This window comes from Lampetra fluviatilis, chromosome 38 (assembly GCF_964198595.1).
Source record: "Lampetra fluviatilis chromosome 38, kcLamFluv1.1, whole genome shotgun sequence".
NCBI classification, from domain to species: Eukaryota; Metazoa; Chordata; class Hyperoartia; order Petromyzontiformes; family Petromyzontidae; genus Lampetra; species Lampetra fluviatilis.
In genome coordinates, this window is record NC_136312.1 from 5,576,393 (window position 1) to 5,592,099 (window position 15,707).

Genomic DNA, 15,707 nt, shown 5'->3' on the forward strand with positions numbered 1-15,707 from the left:
CGCACCGTCAGGGGGTGCAGCGTTCACTCCCGGCTTAAGTTCAAGTTCAAGTTCATTTATCAGGTATAGCCCTGTGAGCCATTCGGCTCTTGAATCGGGTGCAACCGCAACAAACAAAAAACAAAAACATGAACAAGAAAACATCTTAAAGTTACAATGCAGCGGTCACTCTAGGGGGTCTTTGGCCTCCTCTTCCACCCTGCCGAGTGCGTCCTGGAAGAGGATGGAGTTAATTATGATAGTAATAATAGGTTTACTACCTTCTTGGTTCTTTCGGTAAAGTCACGTAGAATGGAAATAATAAAATAATAAAAATAAAACATAATAAAATAATTCTTCACCTGAGGACGGCTGCTTGCGTTGTGGCCGAAACGTCGTGAGAATTATTTTATTATGTTTTATTTTTATTATTTTATTATTTCCATTCTACGTGACTTTACAGAAAGAACCAAGAAGATGAATCCCTGCAGTCACGAAAGCTTTACATCGAAATTTAGGTTTTCTTACCCTTTTTTCTGGCAACAAAACTGAAACCTTTTTTTACGAGGAATCATGTTTATATAGACCACAATACCTGCAGTCAGAATGCAAATAAAAAAACACACTCTGATAATGTATGCATTGTCCTTGAAATTGATTGGTCCACACCCGAGACAGCTTTTCTTAGAGCCTAGTCTCATACGGTGTTGGACCAGATGACGCCAAAAGGCGCACAACTCAAAGACAACGCACCATCAGAGTATTGAGAGCTCGGGGTTAGCATTTACAATTATGATACCTCCTTTGCCAGTAGCAATATATAGTAATAGGTTTGTACCCTTTTTCCTGACAACAAAACTGACACCTTTATACAAGGGATTATGTTTGCATTAACCACAACACTTGCGGTCAAAATTGCATTTGTAAGGCGTCTGTAGACTCGGGCTGCGGTGGATAAACGATGCCAATGCATGGTGGGGTTCTACCCGAACGAACTGGCCACGAAATGGAGCCTAGTCTTATACGGTGTTGGACCAGAAGACGCCAAAAGGCGCACAACTCAAAGACAACGCACCATCAGAGTATTGAGAGCTCGGGCTGAGCATTTACATTATGAGACCTCCTTTGCCAGCAGCAAAATATAATGGATGGAGTCACCCCACACTTCACCACCCCACAGCACGCGACCTGCAGGATCGACCATGAGCGCGTTAGGGGCCGTCCATAAATGACGTCACGCGATTTTGGACGATTTTTGACCTCCCCCCTTCGTCACACGGCGTCACAAAAAGTCAGACCCCCCCCCCCCTCAAATATTACGTCACAAAGCTCTGCCCCCCCCCAAAATAAAACATGCTTCAAATCGCTTTAAACTATTGTTTGTAGTGCGTATTTAATGTGGCGCTACACTCTGATGTTGTAGGAAAACACATCTATTAAAAAGTAAATTTAATTAAGTAGAACGTGTTGTCTATAATTTTTTAAAGTTGCGCATTTTGATGTGACGTCACATTTCTCAAACACCCCCCCCCCCCCTCGTCACACATCGTCACAAATGTCTGACCCCCACCCCCCCCCCAGGTGCGTGACGTCATTTATGGACGGCCCCTTACCCAATTCACCCTCCTGGGCGCACAGAGGCGTGCGTTAGTTTGAATTGCCGCGCCGGGTCCGATGTGCTGAACAATACGGAATCAGAATCATCATCGGTGGGCGGAATGAGCGGTGGCGCAGCGGTTAGCGACAGCGCGCAACGAACGGCGATCGGAGTTCGGTTTCTCGGCCACGGCTAACGTCAGCAGGCCAAGCGACATCTAAAGAGGTCCTTCGCCTGCCCTCCCCACCACCACCACCACCATTGTACCAACGTGGTGAAGTATGGTCAGACAAACTCCCCCCCCCCCCCAAAACCCCTCTTCCCCCATCACCGACGCAGCCTTCATCCGAACAGCGAATTAACAACATGCCGAACAGTGCGGTGTAATCATCGTCGTCGTCGTCAATATATGTACAGCATCTAATAGTCTTCTTGGTTCTTTCGGTAAAGTCACGTAGAAGGGAAATAATAAAAAATAAAACAATACAATAATTCTCACGACGTTTCGGCCACAACGCAAGCAGCCGTCCTCAGGTAAAGAACAGGTCTGTCGGAAAGACGGCGTCTGAATGAGACCTGTTCTTCACCTGAGGACGGCTGCTTGCGTTGTGGCCGAAACGTCGTGAGAATTATTTTATTATGTTTTATTTTTATTCTTTCATTATTTCCCTTCTACGTGACTTTACCGAAATAACCAAGAAGATGAATCCCTGCAGTCACGAAAGCTTTAAATCGAAATTGTATTATGTTTCATTTTTATTATTTTATTTTTTCCCTTCTACGTGACTTTACCGAAATAACCAAGAAGATGAATCCCTGCAGTCACGAAAGCTTTAAATCTAAAGCATCTAATAGATCGATACATCTCCACGAGCCGTATCCGTGAGCGCTGTGGAGGCAGCTCTGATGTGCAATATATAAATACAAATTTCACGTTATTGCGGTGACACTTCGTCTCGGAAGCCACGCGCAGTGCAAGACGGCTCTCCCAACCATAACAGAGGTTAGTTATTTATTTTGGGGTTAGATCGCGTAAATATATAAATGTGTCGTGAAACCCACCACCACCCGACACAGCCAACTGGTCAGGGTTGTCAAGTGAACGGAACGTCGCCAATTCCTCACTAGTACAGCACTAGTGTATAATGTAGTGTATTGTGTATAGTAGTGTATAGTAGTGTAGTGTATAGTGTAGTGTATTGTGTATAGTAGTGTAGTGTATTGTGTATAGTAGTATAGTGTATAGTGTAGTGTATAGTAGTATATTGTATAGTGTAGTGTATAGTGTAGTGTGTAATGTATCATGTTGTATATAGTGTAGTATACTAGTACAGCACACCGGTGTGTGGGAGAGCCAAGCCACAACATTTACAATCTGAGTACGACGTTTCGCCAGTAATTACAACTAGCATCATCAGGCGGACAGCCAGATTTGTGGGGAAATCCGCCTGTTTCGTTCTCTTAAATAGAGGTGTAGATGTGATGACGTCACTTGCGAGCCCTTCGCATGTGAAGGTGGCGTAGTAACTACATTATCAGTGTTGTAGTAACGACATTATCAGTGGTGTAGTAACTACATTATCAGTCGTGTAGTAACTACATTATCAGTGGCGTAGTAACTACATTATCAGTGGTGTAGTAACTACATTATCAGTGGTGTAGTAACTACATTATCAGTGGTGTAGTAACTACATTATCAGTGGTGTAGTAACGACATTATCAGTGGTGTAGTAACTACATTATCAGTGGTGTAGTAACTACATTATCAGTGGTGTAGTAACTACATTATCAGTGGTGTAGTAACGACATTATCAGTGGTGTAGTAACTACATTATCAGTGGTGTAGTAACTACATTATCAGTGGTGTAGTAACTACATTATCAGTGGTGTAGTAACGACATTATCAGTGGTGTAGTAGCGACATTATCAGTGTTGTAGTAGCGACATTATCAGTGTTGTAGTAACTACATTATCAGCGGCGTAGTAACTTCATTATCAGTGGTGTAGTAGCGACATTATCAGTGGCGTAGTAACTACATTATCAGTGGTGTAGTAGCTACATTATCAGCGGCGTAGTAACTTCATTATCAGTGGTGTAGTAGCGACATTATCAGTGTTGTAGTAGCTACATTATCAGCGGCGTAGTAACGACATTATCAGTGTTGTAGTAGCTACATTATCAGTGTTGTAGTAACTTCATTATCAGTGGTGTAGTAACGACATTATCAGTGTTGTAGTAGCTACATTATCAGCGGCGTAGTAGCGACATTATCAGTGGCGTAGTAACTACATTATCAGTGTTGTAGTAGCTACATTATCAGCGGCGTAGTAACTTCATTATCAGTGTTGTAGTAGCTACATTATCAGCGGCGTAGTAACGACATTATCAGTGGTGTAGTAGCGACATTATCAGTGTTGTAGTAGCTACATTATCAGCGGCGTAGTAACGACATTATCAGTGGTGTAGTAGCGACATTATCAGTGTTGTAGTAGCGACATTATCAGTGTTGTAGTAGCTACATTATCAGCGGCGTAGTAACTTCATTATCAGTGGTGTAGTAGCGACATTATCAGTGGCGTAGTAACTACATTATCAGTGGTGTAGTAGCGACATTATTAGTGGCGTAGTAACTTCATTATCAGTGTTGTAGTAGCTACATTATCAGCGGCGTAGTAACTACATTATCAGTGGTGTAGTAGCGACATTATCAGTGGCGTAGTAACTACATTATCAGTGGTGTAGTAGCGACATTATTAGTGGCGTAGTAACTACATTTTCAGTGGCGTAGTGACTACATTATCAGTGGTGTAGTAGCGACATTATTAGTGGCGTAGTAACTACATTTTCAGTGGCGTAGTAACTACATTATCAGTGGTGTAGTAGCGACATTATCAGTGGCGTAGTAACTTCATTATCAGTGGTGTAGTAGCGACATTATTAGTGGCGTAGTAACTACATTTTCAGTGGCGTAGTGACTACATTATCAGTGGCGTAGTCACTACATTATCAGTGGCGTAGTAACTACATTATCAGTGGTGTAGTAACTACATTATCAGTGGTGTAGTAACTACATTATCAGTGGCGTAGTAACTACATCATCAGTGGTGTAGTAACTACATTATCAGTGGTGTAGTAACTGCATTATCAGTGGTGTAGTGACTACATTATCACTGGTGTAGTAACTACATTATCAGTGGTGTAGTAACTACATTATCAGTGGTGTAGTAACTACATCATCAGTGGTGTAGTAACTACATTATCACTGGTGTAGTAACTACATTATCACTGGTGTAGTAACTACATTATCAGTGGTGTAGTGACTACATTATCAGTGGTGTAGTAACTACATCATCAGTGGTGTAGTAACTACATTATCACTGGTGTAGTAACTACATTATCACTGGTGTAGTAACTACATTATCAGTGGTGTACTAGCGACATTATCAGTAGTGTAGTAACTACATTATCAGTGGCGTAGTGACTTCATTATCAGTGTTGTAGTAACTACATTATCAGTGGTGTAGTAACTACATCATCAGTGGTGTAGTAACTACATTATCACTGGTGTAGTAACTACATTATCACTGGTGTAGTAACTACATTATCAGTGGTGTACTAGCGACATTATCAGTAGTGTAGTAACTACATTATCAGTGGCGTAGTGACTTCATTATCAGTGTCGTAGTAGCGACATTATTAGTGGAGTAGTAGCGGCATTATTAGTGGCGCAGTAACTACATTATCAGTGGTGTAGTAGCGACATTATCAGTGGTGTAGTAGCGACATTATCAGTGGTGTAGTAGCGACATTATCAGTGTCGTAGTAGCGACATTATCAGTGTCGTAGTAGCGACATTATCAATGTCGTAGTAGCGACATTATCAGTGTCGTAGTAGCGACATTATCAGTGGTGTAGTAGCGACATTATCAGTGTCGTAGTAACTACATTATCAGTGTCGTAGTAACTACATTATCAGTGTCGTAGTAGCGACATTATCAGTGGTGTAGTAGCGACATTATCAGTGGTGTAGTAGCGACATTATCAGTGTCGTAGTAGCGACATTATCAATGTCGTAGTAACTACATTATCAGTGTCGTAGTAGCGACATTATCAGTGTCGTAGTAGCGACATTATCAATGTCGTAGTAACTACATTATCAGTGTCGTAGTAGCGACATTATCAGTGGTGTAGTAGCGACATTATCAGTGGTGTAGTAGCGACATTATCAGTGTCGTAGTAGCGACATTATTAGTGGCGTAGTAGCGACATTATCAGTGGTGTAGTAGCGACATTATAAGTGTCGTAGTAGCGGAATTATTAGTGGCGTAGTAGCGACATTATCAGTGTCGTAGTAGCGACATCAGTGACGTAGTGACTTCATTAATTATAATGAGTGTCGTAGTAGCTACATTATCAGTCGAGGTGGGCCCCCCCCAAAATATTGTGATTTGTCTCTTTGCAAGGCTTTCCGGGTGTCAACACGGCCATTCCTGCATCCTACCGGGCACCAGGCACAGCAACCGCCACCTCTCGACTTAGAGAGGCTCTCCGGAGGGAGTGGTGCTGGGCACCGAGATTCTCTCCTTGAATTCTCTTCCGAATCCCAAGCACCACATCTGCGCTCCCCCCTGCCCACCAGCTTTCCGGAATATTAGTCGCTGGCTCCACTATCCATCTCGTTCCTCGACGTCACTCTCAGCTGTGTCGTATCCTTCCATGTTTACTTACTACACCTACCGCATCATGAGATGTGGCAACGAGCACCTCAGGGCCCTCCGTCATTTACGTTCTCTCATCACCACCCACATCGCCGACACCCTCGCCCGTGGCATGGCCGACTGTTGCAATCTCCGTCTGTCTTTATTTCTCATCGAGTAACCTCAAGAAACTACAGCGGCTGCAAAACATCCTCTGCACCTGTCATCATCGGCGAAATTCCCTCGCCTCCCTCCATAACAAACTACAAGATCTCCTGCCTACACTCCCTCCTCCACTGGCTTCCCACCATCACCAGCAGGGCCAGCTACAAGATCACCTGCTGTCTCTACCACCGCTTTCGGTCGTCCACCGTATCTTTCTTCGCTCACCCTACCGTCACCCTGCAACGCAGCGCACGGCAGAAGTCTCTGCAGCAGCGAGCGTGACTCACGGCCTCCTACCCGCTATTGCAAAGATCAGGGCCGTCACTGCCAGTTGTCGTCTCTTCGTGGCAGGCCCTGCCGTCTGGAACGCCATCCTGCGTCACATTCACAGCCCTCAATCTACACGGGCATTTCACAGACACTTAAAGGCCCCGCCTCTTAGATTCGCCCCGTTTTCACGGGACACTGGACTCGACTCCGCGCCTCAGAGTCACGGTCATTTATGTCTGTGGCATATTGTGCGCGTTAGAAATTGCACGCCGATTAGAACAGTTTGAGGAGCGTTTGTGGCCATTCTACTTGGAGGCCTAGTAGGCAAGCCCTCGCCAGGCCTGAATCCGGCAGGCCTAGAGCCCACGTCTAGAGTTAGCTCTACACCACAAGTGCACAGGGACCCCGCATCTTCAGGCATCCCAAAAAGATTTGTCTTTGTCTATCGGCATCTGTCTCTCTCCACGTCTCCATGTCCCATCGCCCTGCCCGACTCCCATCTGCGCAGCCATCATAGGTTTGACCACGATCGCCTCAGCGTGGGCCTTGCCTAGGCCGGCTGCAGCCAGGAGTGGCTCAGGCTCTGTGTGTGTGTCTCTCTCTCTGCGTATCTCTCTCTTGGTGTCTCCAGGTCCACTCACCCCATCTATACAGGGCCGCCCCCGCCACCGCTCATCGTCATGACGATGGCATGGGCTATAGCCTGGGCCCCGCTAGGCCTGCTGCAGCCATTCGTGGTCGAGGCTCTGTGCGGCCGTGGCTCTGCGCCAGGGACGGGGCGCCAGCATGGGCAGCAGGAAGGAAGCGAAGGCGTTCGCCTCGTCCGCGCTCCAGCCGTACTTCTCCAGCAGCATGTCGGGCAGCGCCCATGGCGTGAGCTCGTCGATGTGCCTCATCTCTCCTGCGGGGGGTCACGGGGGTCACGAAATGCGGTGAACTGCCGTGACCATGCTGCACAACCGCTCCCCACACGCGCGCTCACCACCACCACAAGAGCAGCAACAAAAAACAGCAACAGCCATCGTTCGTTGCGAAGTGACGGCCTTAACGTACATAGAGCCTAGCTTGTGCCACACTGGCGAGATGTTAACTACCTCGCTTGGTATACAGGAGGTTGTGGGTTCGATCCCGACCCTTACGCCTGGTGTATATTTGGAGTTTGCATGACTCTCTTCCCGTGGTCGTGTGGATTTTTCTCCGGGTTCTCCGGTTTTCTCCTCCACATTTAGAATCAACATCACGCGTTTAGAGTATTTGGCTGCTATAAATTTCCACGTAATGATAAGCACCTTTGCTGAGCTATCATTTGTGGCCAGGTCGCTTCTGAAAAACAGCTGTATAGCTCAGTGGGCCTTACCTGGTAAAATAACAAAATCGTTTTTAGTTTTGTACCAGGCTATGTGCTCGTTAAGGCCGTCACGTGAAGTGCGGAAGGTTCGCTGCTGGCAGAAGGTCACATGAAGGCACAGGTGTCATGAGTTCACTGAGATGACTGGCAGACAGCGACACGGGAACAGCAGACAAGCGGGGAAGGCAGCAATGCGGTGAGCCGGCAACACATATCCCACCCAAGCTCTGCGATCCTCTACATATAGCGTAGGCTCGAGATTATCTGCGCTCATGACGGGGAGGACAGTCGCGAATAATTCAAAATCTCGGAGAATACAAAAATACAGTAGAACCCCTCTTAACGATCACCCCTGTTAACGACTAATAGCTTAACGACGGGCCTCCATAGAGCCCAATGTGTAGTGTATAGTGTAGTGTATAGTGTAGTGTATAGTGTAGTGTATAGTAGTGTATAGTAGTGTAGTGTATAGTGTAGTGTATGGTAGTGTATAGTGTAGTGTATAGTAGCGTAGTGTATAGTGTAGTGTATAGTAGTGTATAGTAGTGTAGTGTATAGTGTAGTATATAGTAGTGTATAGTGTAGTGTATAGTGTAGTGTATAGTAGTGTAGTGTATAGTGTAGTGTATAGTGTAGTGTATAGTAGTGTAGTGTATAGTGTAGTGTATAGTAGTGTAGTGTATAGTGTAGTGTATAGTGTAGTGTATAGTGTAGTGTATAGTAGTGTAGTGTAGTGTATAGTAGTGAAGTACCGGTAAGTACGCTGGACACCCAGGTTGAGGCACACGTATCTTTATTACAAGTTGTCGGTACAGGACAGCACTAGAGGGGGTAGCGGCCCCCTCACCCGGATAACTGGGGATACACCCTAGCTAATCCTGACCTAACCCCAAGTCCTCCACTAACGGGCTAGGGGAGGCTAACTGGCCCGACACTGGTGAGTCGGGCTACGGTCTCCGGAGTCCCAGGGTACTGACCCTGGTTCACGGAACCACGCCTCTGGCTCGATCCTCCGCAGCCCTTACAAGGGCGGCGTCGAGGGGAGTCCAGGGCTTCTAACTAGCAGATCTTCCTTCTTCCTCCTTCGTTCCCAGACTCAGCCACGAGCTCTCTCTGTCCTCCCCCTTTATACCCCCCGTCAGGATCACAACCCCCCAGGCTGCCTGATGCGGACGTCGCTGCGGGCACCCCCCCCGTGTACTCCCGGAGCTCCGCCCACTGTGTTTATTCCCCGTTGGATCCCATGCACCTACAGCCCTCCCGTAACAACCCTACATCACTCCCCCCATTACAGCTCGCAGCCGTCCCGGCTGCAACAATTCCAATAAAGGAACATTTACCCCTCAACCCCGTGTGTGCCTCATTTTTTTTCAACAAAATGCAAATTGAACAACAAACAACAACAAGAACAACAAGAAGAACAAGCACACCCCCGAAGGGAATGTCCGACGCACCCCCCCCCCCCGTATAAATACGAAATCCGTAAAAGCGCGTATATACAACTAGCCAGGAACTCCCCCAACACACACAGCACACCCACGACACACAACGCACCCACAACACACACACCCCGCCCACACACACAACACAACACACACAATGTGGCAGGAGCGCACCACCGACGCAGCATACAGTAACCATGACACGTGAAATAAAAAAAAATTCTTCTTTTTGTATATTATAAGAGTCTGCGCATCTTAGCGCGCGTCCTTGCCGCAGGCCCGTCACACGGGGCAACCCCGGACGGCGGACCATCCGGTGGCGGCTGTCCCTTTCGAGATGAGGTCGCGATTGAAGTGGCGCGACCGTCGGCATCACCCGTGTGGGTTGTAGGGCATGAGCCCGTCATTCCCGGTGCACCTGTGGGTGGGACAGCCGGCAACACATCAGGCGAGAGCAGCGACGGACCCTCCGAGTCGGTCGACCCCCCACATGCTTGGCCCCGCGCGTGTGGAGTGGGCCCTCGCACCGCAACAAACGGTTTTAGCCTAGAGGGGTGTACAAACCACCGGCGCCTGCCCCATTTGATTCGAACGCACTGAGGCCTCAAAACCTCGACAACCTCGACGGGGCCCCGCCACGGGCGCACGAGTTTAGAGGAGGTCGCGAGTGGTACCTGGGGACAGTGCAGCCATGCCCTGTCCCCCGGCTTCCACTGCAGCACGTGCGCGCGAGCCAGCCTGAGGCGCTCGTTCGCCTTTTGACGCCTGTCAGAATTTAGCCTCGCAGCATCCCGCGCCTCAGTCAGTTTGTCAAGGTTAAATTTAACGTGTTCATCCAATTTAATTTTACCCAGCGGCGCGGGGATCTGCAGCTGTGCCGGAACAGGTGGCTCGGGTTCGCGGCCATACATAAGAAAGAATGGTGAAAATCCCGTCGCAGCATGGGGAGCCAATCTGTATGCCGCTAGAACCCCTTGAATTTGTAAGTCCCAATCAGTCTGTGAGTCCGAGACTTGCTGCGACAACATAGACGAGATGGTGCGATGCAGACGCTCAACCATCCCGTCCGTTTGCGGGTGATAAGGAGAGGTTCGAATTTTTTTCGTTCCTAGGAGATCACAGACTTGTTTTAGGAGTTTCCCGGAAAAATTTCTACCCTGGTCGGTCAGCAACCGCTCCGGAGCACCTTTGTCCATGACATAACCCTGGACAAAGGCGTCGACGATGGCTGCTGCCGACTGATTTGGCAGGGGCCAGGCCATAGGCCAGCGCGTAAAATATTCGACCCCAGTAAGCAAATATCTGTTACCCCTGGGGGTGGCGGGGAATGGCCCCAGAATGTCCAGTGCGACCAGTTCATTTACTCGGGAAACCTGGATGGACTGCAAGGGCGGGTTCGACTCCCGTGCCGGTGGTTTGCACTGCGCACACCGAGGGCATGCTGCCAACAGATCAGTGACATCCCTTGTCATGCCTGGCCAAAAAAAATTCAGCTGGAGCAAGGCGAGAGTTTTCTGGGTCCCCAGGTGGAGGAGGCGCTCATGCGCAGCCCACACCACCTTACCTCGTAATCCCGAAGGGACCACCAGCCGGTGACGGTGGGATTTGCTGTCCCAATGCATGAGCAACCCTGCGTGCATGCCCCAAGCGTCGGCCTCACCCGTCCCCCGCCCCCTCTCCCCGGCGCGACGACGCAACGCGAGGAGGGAGGTATCCTCCATTTGGAGGCGCCCCCATTCATTATCGGGCAACCCAAGCAGGGAATCTTTCCCCTGTTCCGCGATATCATTGGTGACCAATGTTTCGTCATTGGCGGCGGCCGCCAGGACCGGAACCATCATGTCCCCTGCCGGCTTGCAACGCCCAGACCCCAGGAGGCATGCGCATTCGGAGGTGGTTGGCATCCATGACAGAGCATCAGCGTTGGTGTGGCGAACGCCCTTACGGTAGGTGGTTTCGAAATCGAAATCCTGGAGGACCTCCAACCATCGGGACAATTGTCCCGATGGCTGTTGAACCTTCAGGGCGTACTGCAGTGCCGCATGATCTGTGCGGACGGTGAAATGCCGACCGTACAGATATGGGCGATACTGTTGGATGAAATAGACAATTGCCAACAGTTCCCTACGGGTGACACAATATCTTTGCTCCGCTGGAGACAACACCCGACTGCCGTACGCAACCACCCGTTCCACGCCGTCAACCACCTGGGAAAGCACACCTCCAATACCCGTGTTGCTCGCGTCGGTGTCGAGCAAAAACGGCCTAGAAAAATCTGGGTAAATCAGGGGAGGAGCCTTTACCAGGGCGTCCCGAAGGGAGCAGAAAGCAGCTTCCTCCTCCTGACCCCAGTGGAACCGAACCCCTTTAGATGTTAACGCGTGTAGGGGTTTGGCAATCGTTGCAAAATTAGCGACGAAGCGTCGGTAATATGATGCGAAGCCAATAAAACTCCTGACCTCTCCCACCGAGGTGGGAGTCGGCCAGGAGCTGACACACTGCGTTTTGGCGGGATCGGTAGCAATACCCGAGCGCCCTACGATGTGCCCCAAATAACGCACCGACTCGCGTAACAAATGGCATTTCTGGGGCTTAAATTTCAAATTAGCAGCCCGCATCTTTAGGAAAACCGCCCGCAACCTCTGGAGATGTTCATCAAAAGTTTTACCAAAGACAATAACGTCATCCAAATAAATCAGGCACGATTCCCATTGCAATCCAGCCAAAACCAATTCCATCAATCGCTGGAAAGTTGCCGGCGCTGAGTGTAAGCCCATCGGCAACCGGTTGAATTGGAACAGGCCGTGCGGTGTACGGAAAGCAGTTTTAGGCTTAGAATCATCGTCCAGAGGAAGCTGCCAGAATCCCGAAAGTAAATCTAGTGTGGAGAAGAATCGCGCTCCCGCCAAGGCGTCCAGCGATTCGTCCATCCGTGGGAGCGGGTATGCGTCGGCAACCGAAATTTTATTAAGGCGCCGAAAATCCACGCAAAACCGCAACGAGCCGTCCTGCTTTTTAACCAGGACGATCGGCGCTCCCCAAGGGCTGGTGGAGGGAGAAATGATGTCGGCGGCTAACATGTCATCAACAGCCGATTTGACATGGTCCTTTTCGGCGGGACTTAACCGAAACGGATTTTGGCGAATTGGCGCGCTGTCACCCGTGTCAATATGGTGACGCAGCAGGTGAGTGCAACCCAAATCATATTTATCCCGACTGAAAACGTCGGAAAATTCCCTCAGTAGCGTTCTAAGCTGTTGGCGCTCTGAATTTGTCAGGTCCGTCGATCCCGCACAAAGCGCGTCGAGCCACCCTTCATCGCTGTCCGAATGTGGGAGCATTCGGGAAGCAGTGCCAACATGGTTCGCGACAGGTTCCTCGCAGGGTACCGGCGTCGCGTGAGCGAGCACCGTCCCTTGAGGAACCACCACTGTCTGCGACCCCACATTGAGGACCGCGATGAAAGGGTCCTCGTCCCCTCTTACAACGGTCTGGGCCGGAATCAAATGAGGTGCATTAACCCCGGCCCTAGACGGTCCCAGCAAAACACCCTGATCCCCTACGCCCTTAGCGAAGGGCTTACGAAGTTTCAGAGGCACTAGCATTTGAGCTCCCGGCGGCACACTAACTGTTCTGACGACGAACGCCGGTACCGTCGCGAACGCCGTCCGAGCCGCCGCAGGGGAAGGCAGGAAGGCCATGCGTCGCCCTGACGGAAGCTCAATGCATCCTTGGTCGATCAAAATACGAATTGGCATTTTGCCTAAGAAATCCGTCCCCAGCAGGCACGGAACCGCCAGCGAGGAGGAAACGAAAATCGGCCCCGACAATTTGATGTCCCCGATACAAATTTGCGCGCGAATCTGTCCCATGATGCCCAGAGAGCCCCCGTTAGCGGCATAGAATGGGACGTTAACCGGCAGTAAGGGCCGGCTTTGTACAGGCAGAATATTGTAAATTAACTCCGAAATGATTGTCGCCGATGCCCCCGTATCGACCAGGATGCGTACCTCTACCCCGTCAATGTGTCCGACCACGGCCGACGACCCTGACGACGCGGCTACCACGCGATGGGCCAACACGGACCACTGTTTGGGCTCGATTCGAGTCCCCGCAGTGATCCGCGTTGGGCCGTCGCAACGCAACATCGGCCCCCCGTTCGTTGTGGTGCGAGAGTGTGCAACGGGTGGGTGCTTTGGCCAAACATGTGTGGTGCCGCGACTCGCCGGATCATGTTGCTGGAGCTTGGGAGGAGGAGGCCCGGCGTCCCGTCGAGGCGTCGTCCCGCGCTGTCGAGGCGAGCGGCACCCCAAGGCGACGTGGCCCCGAACGCCGCAGTTGAAACACCGCGGACCCCCCGGTGGAGACGATGGACGGTCGAACCGGCTTGAGCCGTCCCGGCCCGCCCGTGCTCCTTGCGCCTGTTGCCGTCGGTGGTCGACGGCGTAGAGCTCCTCCGTCTGAAGGGTGGCTGCAGCCACCGCACGCCCGGCCGATGCCCTGCTGGCTTTCCGCCGCAGGGACAGAAGGTTGGCGTGAAGGAGGCGCGCCGCCTGAAGAGAGGTCATCTCGGCGTCCTCCTGTGCGAGGACAGCGATGTCCAGGTCGTCTGCCAGGAGGAGGATTTTCTCCGTGACCATCGCGTCCACGCCGTCGTCGTCCATACGGGGAAAAGCCGTTTTGGCCAGCGCCAGGAGGCTCGTCCTGTATGCCAGGGGCGACTCTTTTTCACCCCGCTTGCGGTCGTAGAACTGCTGTCTGCATTCTGCAGATGGTCCATAGACCCCAGCCAGCAGTTGTAGCGCCCTCGGCAGAGTAGAACGCTTCTCTCTTGGCGCCGATGTGAGGGCGGCGAGCGCGTCGGCGTCGAGGAGCGCCGGCAGCGCGCAGAGGGCTTCGTTGTCCGACCACCTAGCCATTTCTTGGTGGGCGATGAAGCGACGCTGGAAGCCGCCCCAGTCGCCCTCCGCGCCAACAAATTCCTTCAGCGGAGGTAGCCGTTGTTGCAGCGCAGCGTTCGCCTTGGAAGTCTGCAGGCTGCTATCCCCAGGACTCGGCTGTGCGTCGGCGCGAATGGCAGATGGAATCGCCTGTCACAGCCGTGATGACGTTCCCGCCGCTGGCGATGATGCGGCTGTCCCAGCGAGAGCGGTGTCGGACCCAAGGTTTAGCCCGGCCACGCCCTCTGCAGCTGCCGTGGCGATGGCGGGAAATTCAAAGTTGGAGTCTTCCGAAATGGCGGGAAGGCGCTCCGGTCGTCGACTCCCCTCGCCCCGTGGTGGACCACCAGCCCCCAGCCGCGTGATGTTTTCCAGCGTGGCGGCAACGGCATACAGCAGCTCCGCCAGCCTCTCGTGAGCCAGCCGTAGCGCGTCTGGCTGCGGCCCCTCTTCATGCCGATGCCCCGGCAGGAACGCGTCAGGCCCCGGCTGTACCATGTCTTGGTGAGCCGTCTCGGGCTCAACGATTTCAGCAGTGTCCTCGTCCGGCACTCTGGCTCGAGCTGTCTGACGTGTTTCCATGTTCGTAATACTTCTGACACCAGATGAAGTACCGGTAAGTACGCTGGACACCCAGGTTGAGGCACACGTATCTTTATTACAAGTTGTCGGTACAGGACAGCACTAGAGGGGGTAGCGGCCCCCTCACCCGGATAACTGGGGATACACCCTAGCTAATCCTGACCTAACCCCAAGTCCTCCACTAACGGGCTAGGGGAGGCTAACTGGCCCGACACTGGTGAGTCGGGCTACGGTCTCCGGAGTCCCAGGGTACTGACCCTGGTTCACGGAACCACGCCTCTGGCTCGATCCTCCGCAGCCCTTACAAGGGCGGCGTCGAGGGGAGTCCAGGGCTTCTAACTAGCAGATCTTCCTTCTTCCTCCTTCGTTCCCAGACTCAGCCACGAGCTCTCTCTGTCCTCCCCCTTTATACCCCCCGTCAGGATCACAACCCCCCAGGCTGCCTGATGCGGACGTCGCTGCGGGCACCCCCCCCGTGTACTCCCGGAGCTCCGCCCACTGTGTTTATTCCCCGTTGGATCCCATGCACCTACAGCCCTCCCGTAACAACCCTACAGTAGTGTAGTGTATAGTGTAGTGTATAGTGTAGTGTATAGTGTAGTGTATAGTAGTGTATAGTAGTGTAGTGTATAGTGTAGTGTATAGTAGTGTATAGTGTAGTGTATAGTGTAGTGTATAGTGTAGTG

General features: G+C 51.1%; 1 protein-coding gene across 1 annotated transcript in view; it reads right to left on the reverse strand.

The window, feature by feature from the left end:
- Positions 1-1,886: 1,886 nt before the first annotated feature.
- Positions 1,887-15,707, reverse strand: part of LOC144945685 (SRSF protein kinase 3-like) — a 56,478-nt gene continuing 42,657 nt past the window's right edge. The window contains exon 14 of the mRNA XM_078874252.1: positions 1,887-7,610. Coding sequence (XP_078730378.1) covers positions 7,423-7,610 — 188 coding nt within the window. The 3' untranslated portion in view covers positions 1,887-7,422. The remainder of the gene's footprint in view (positions 7,611-15,707) is intronic.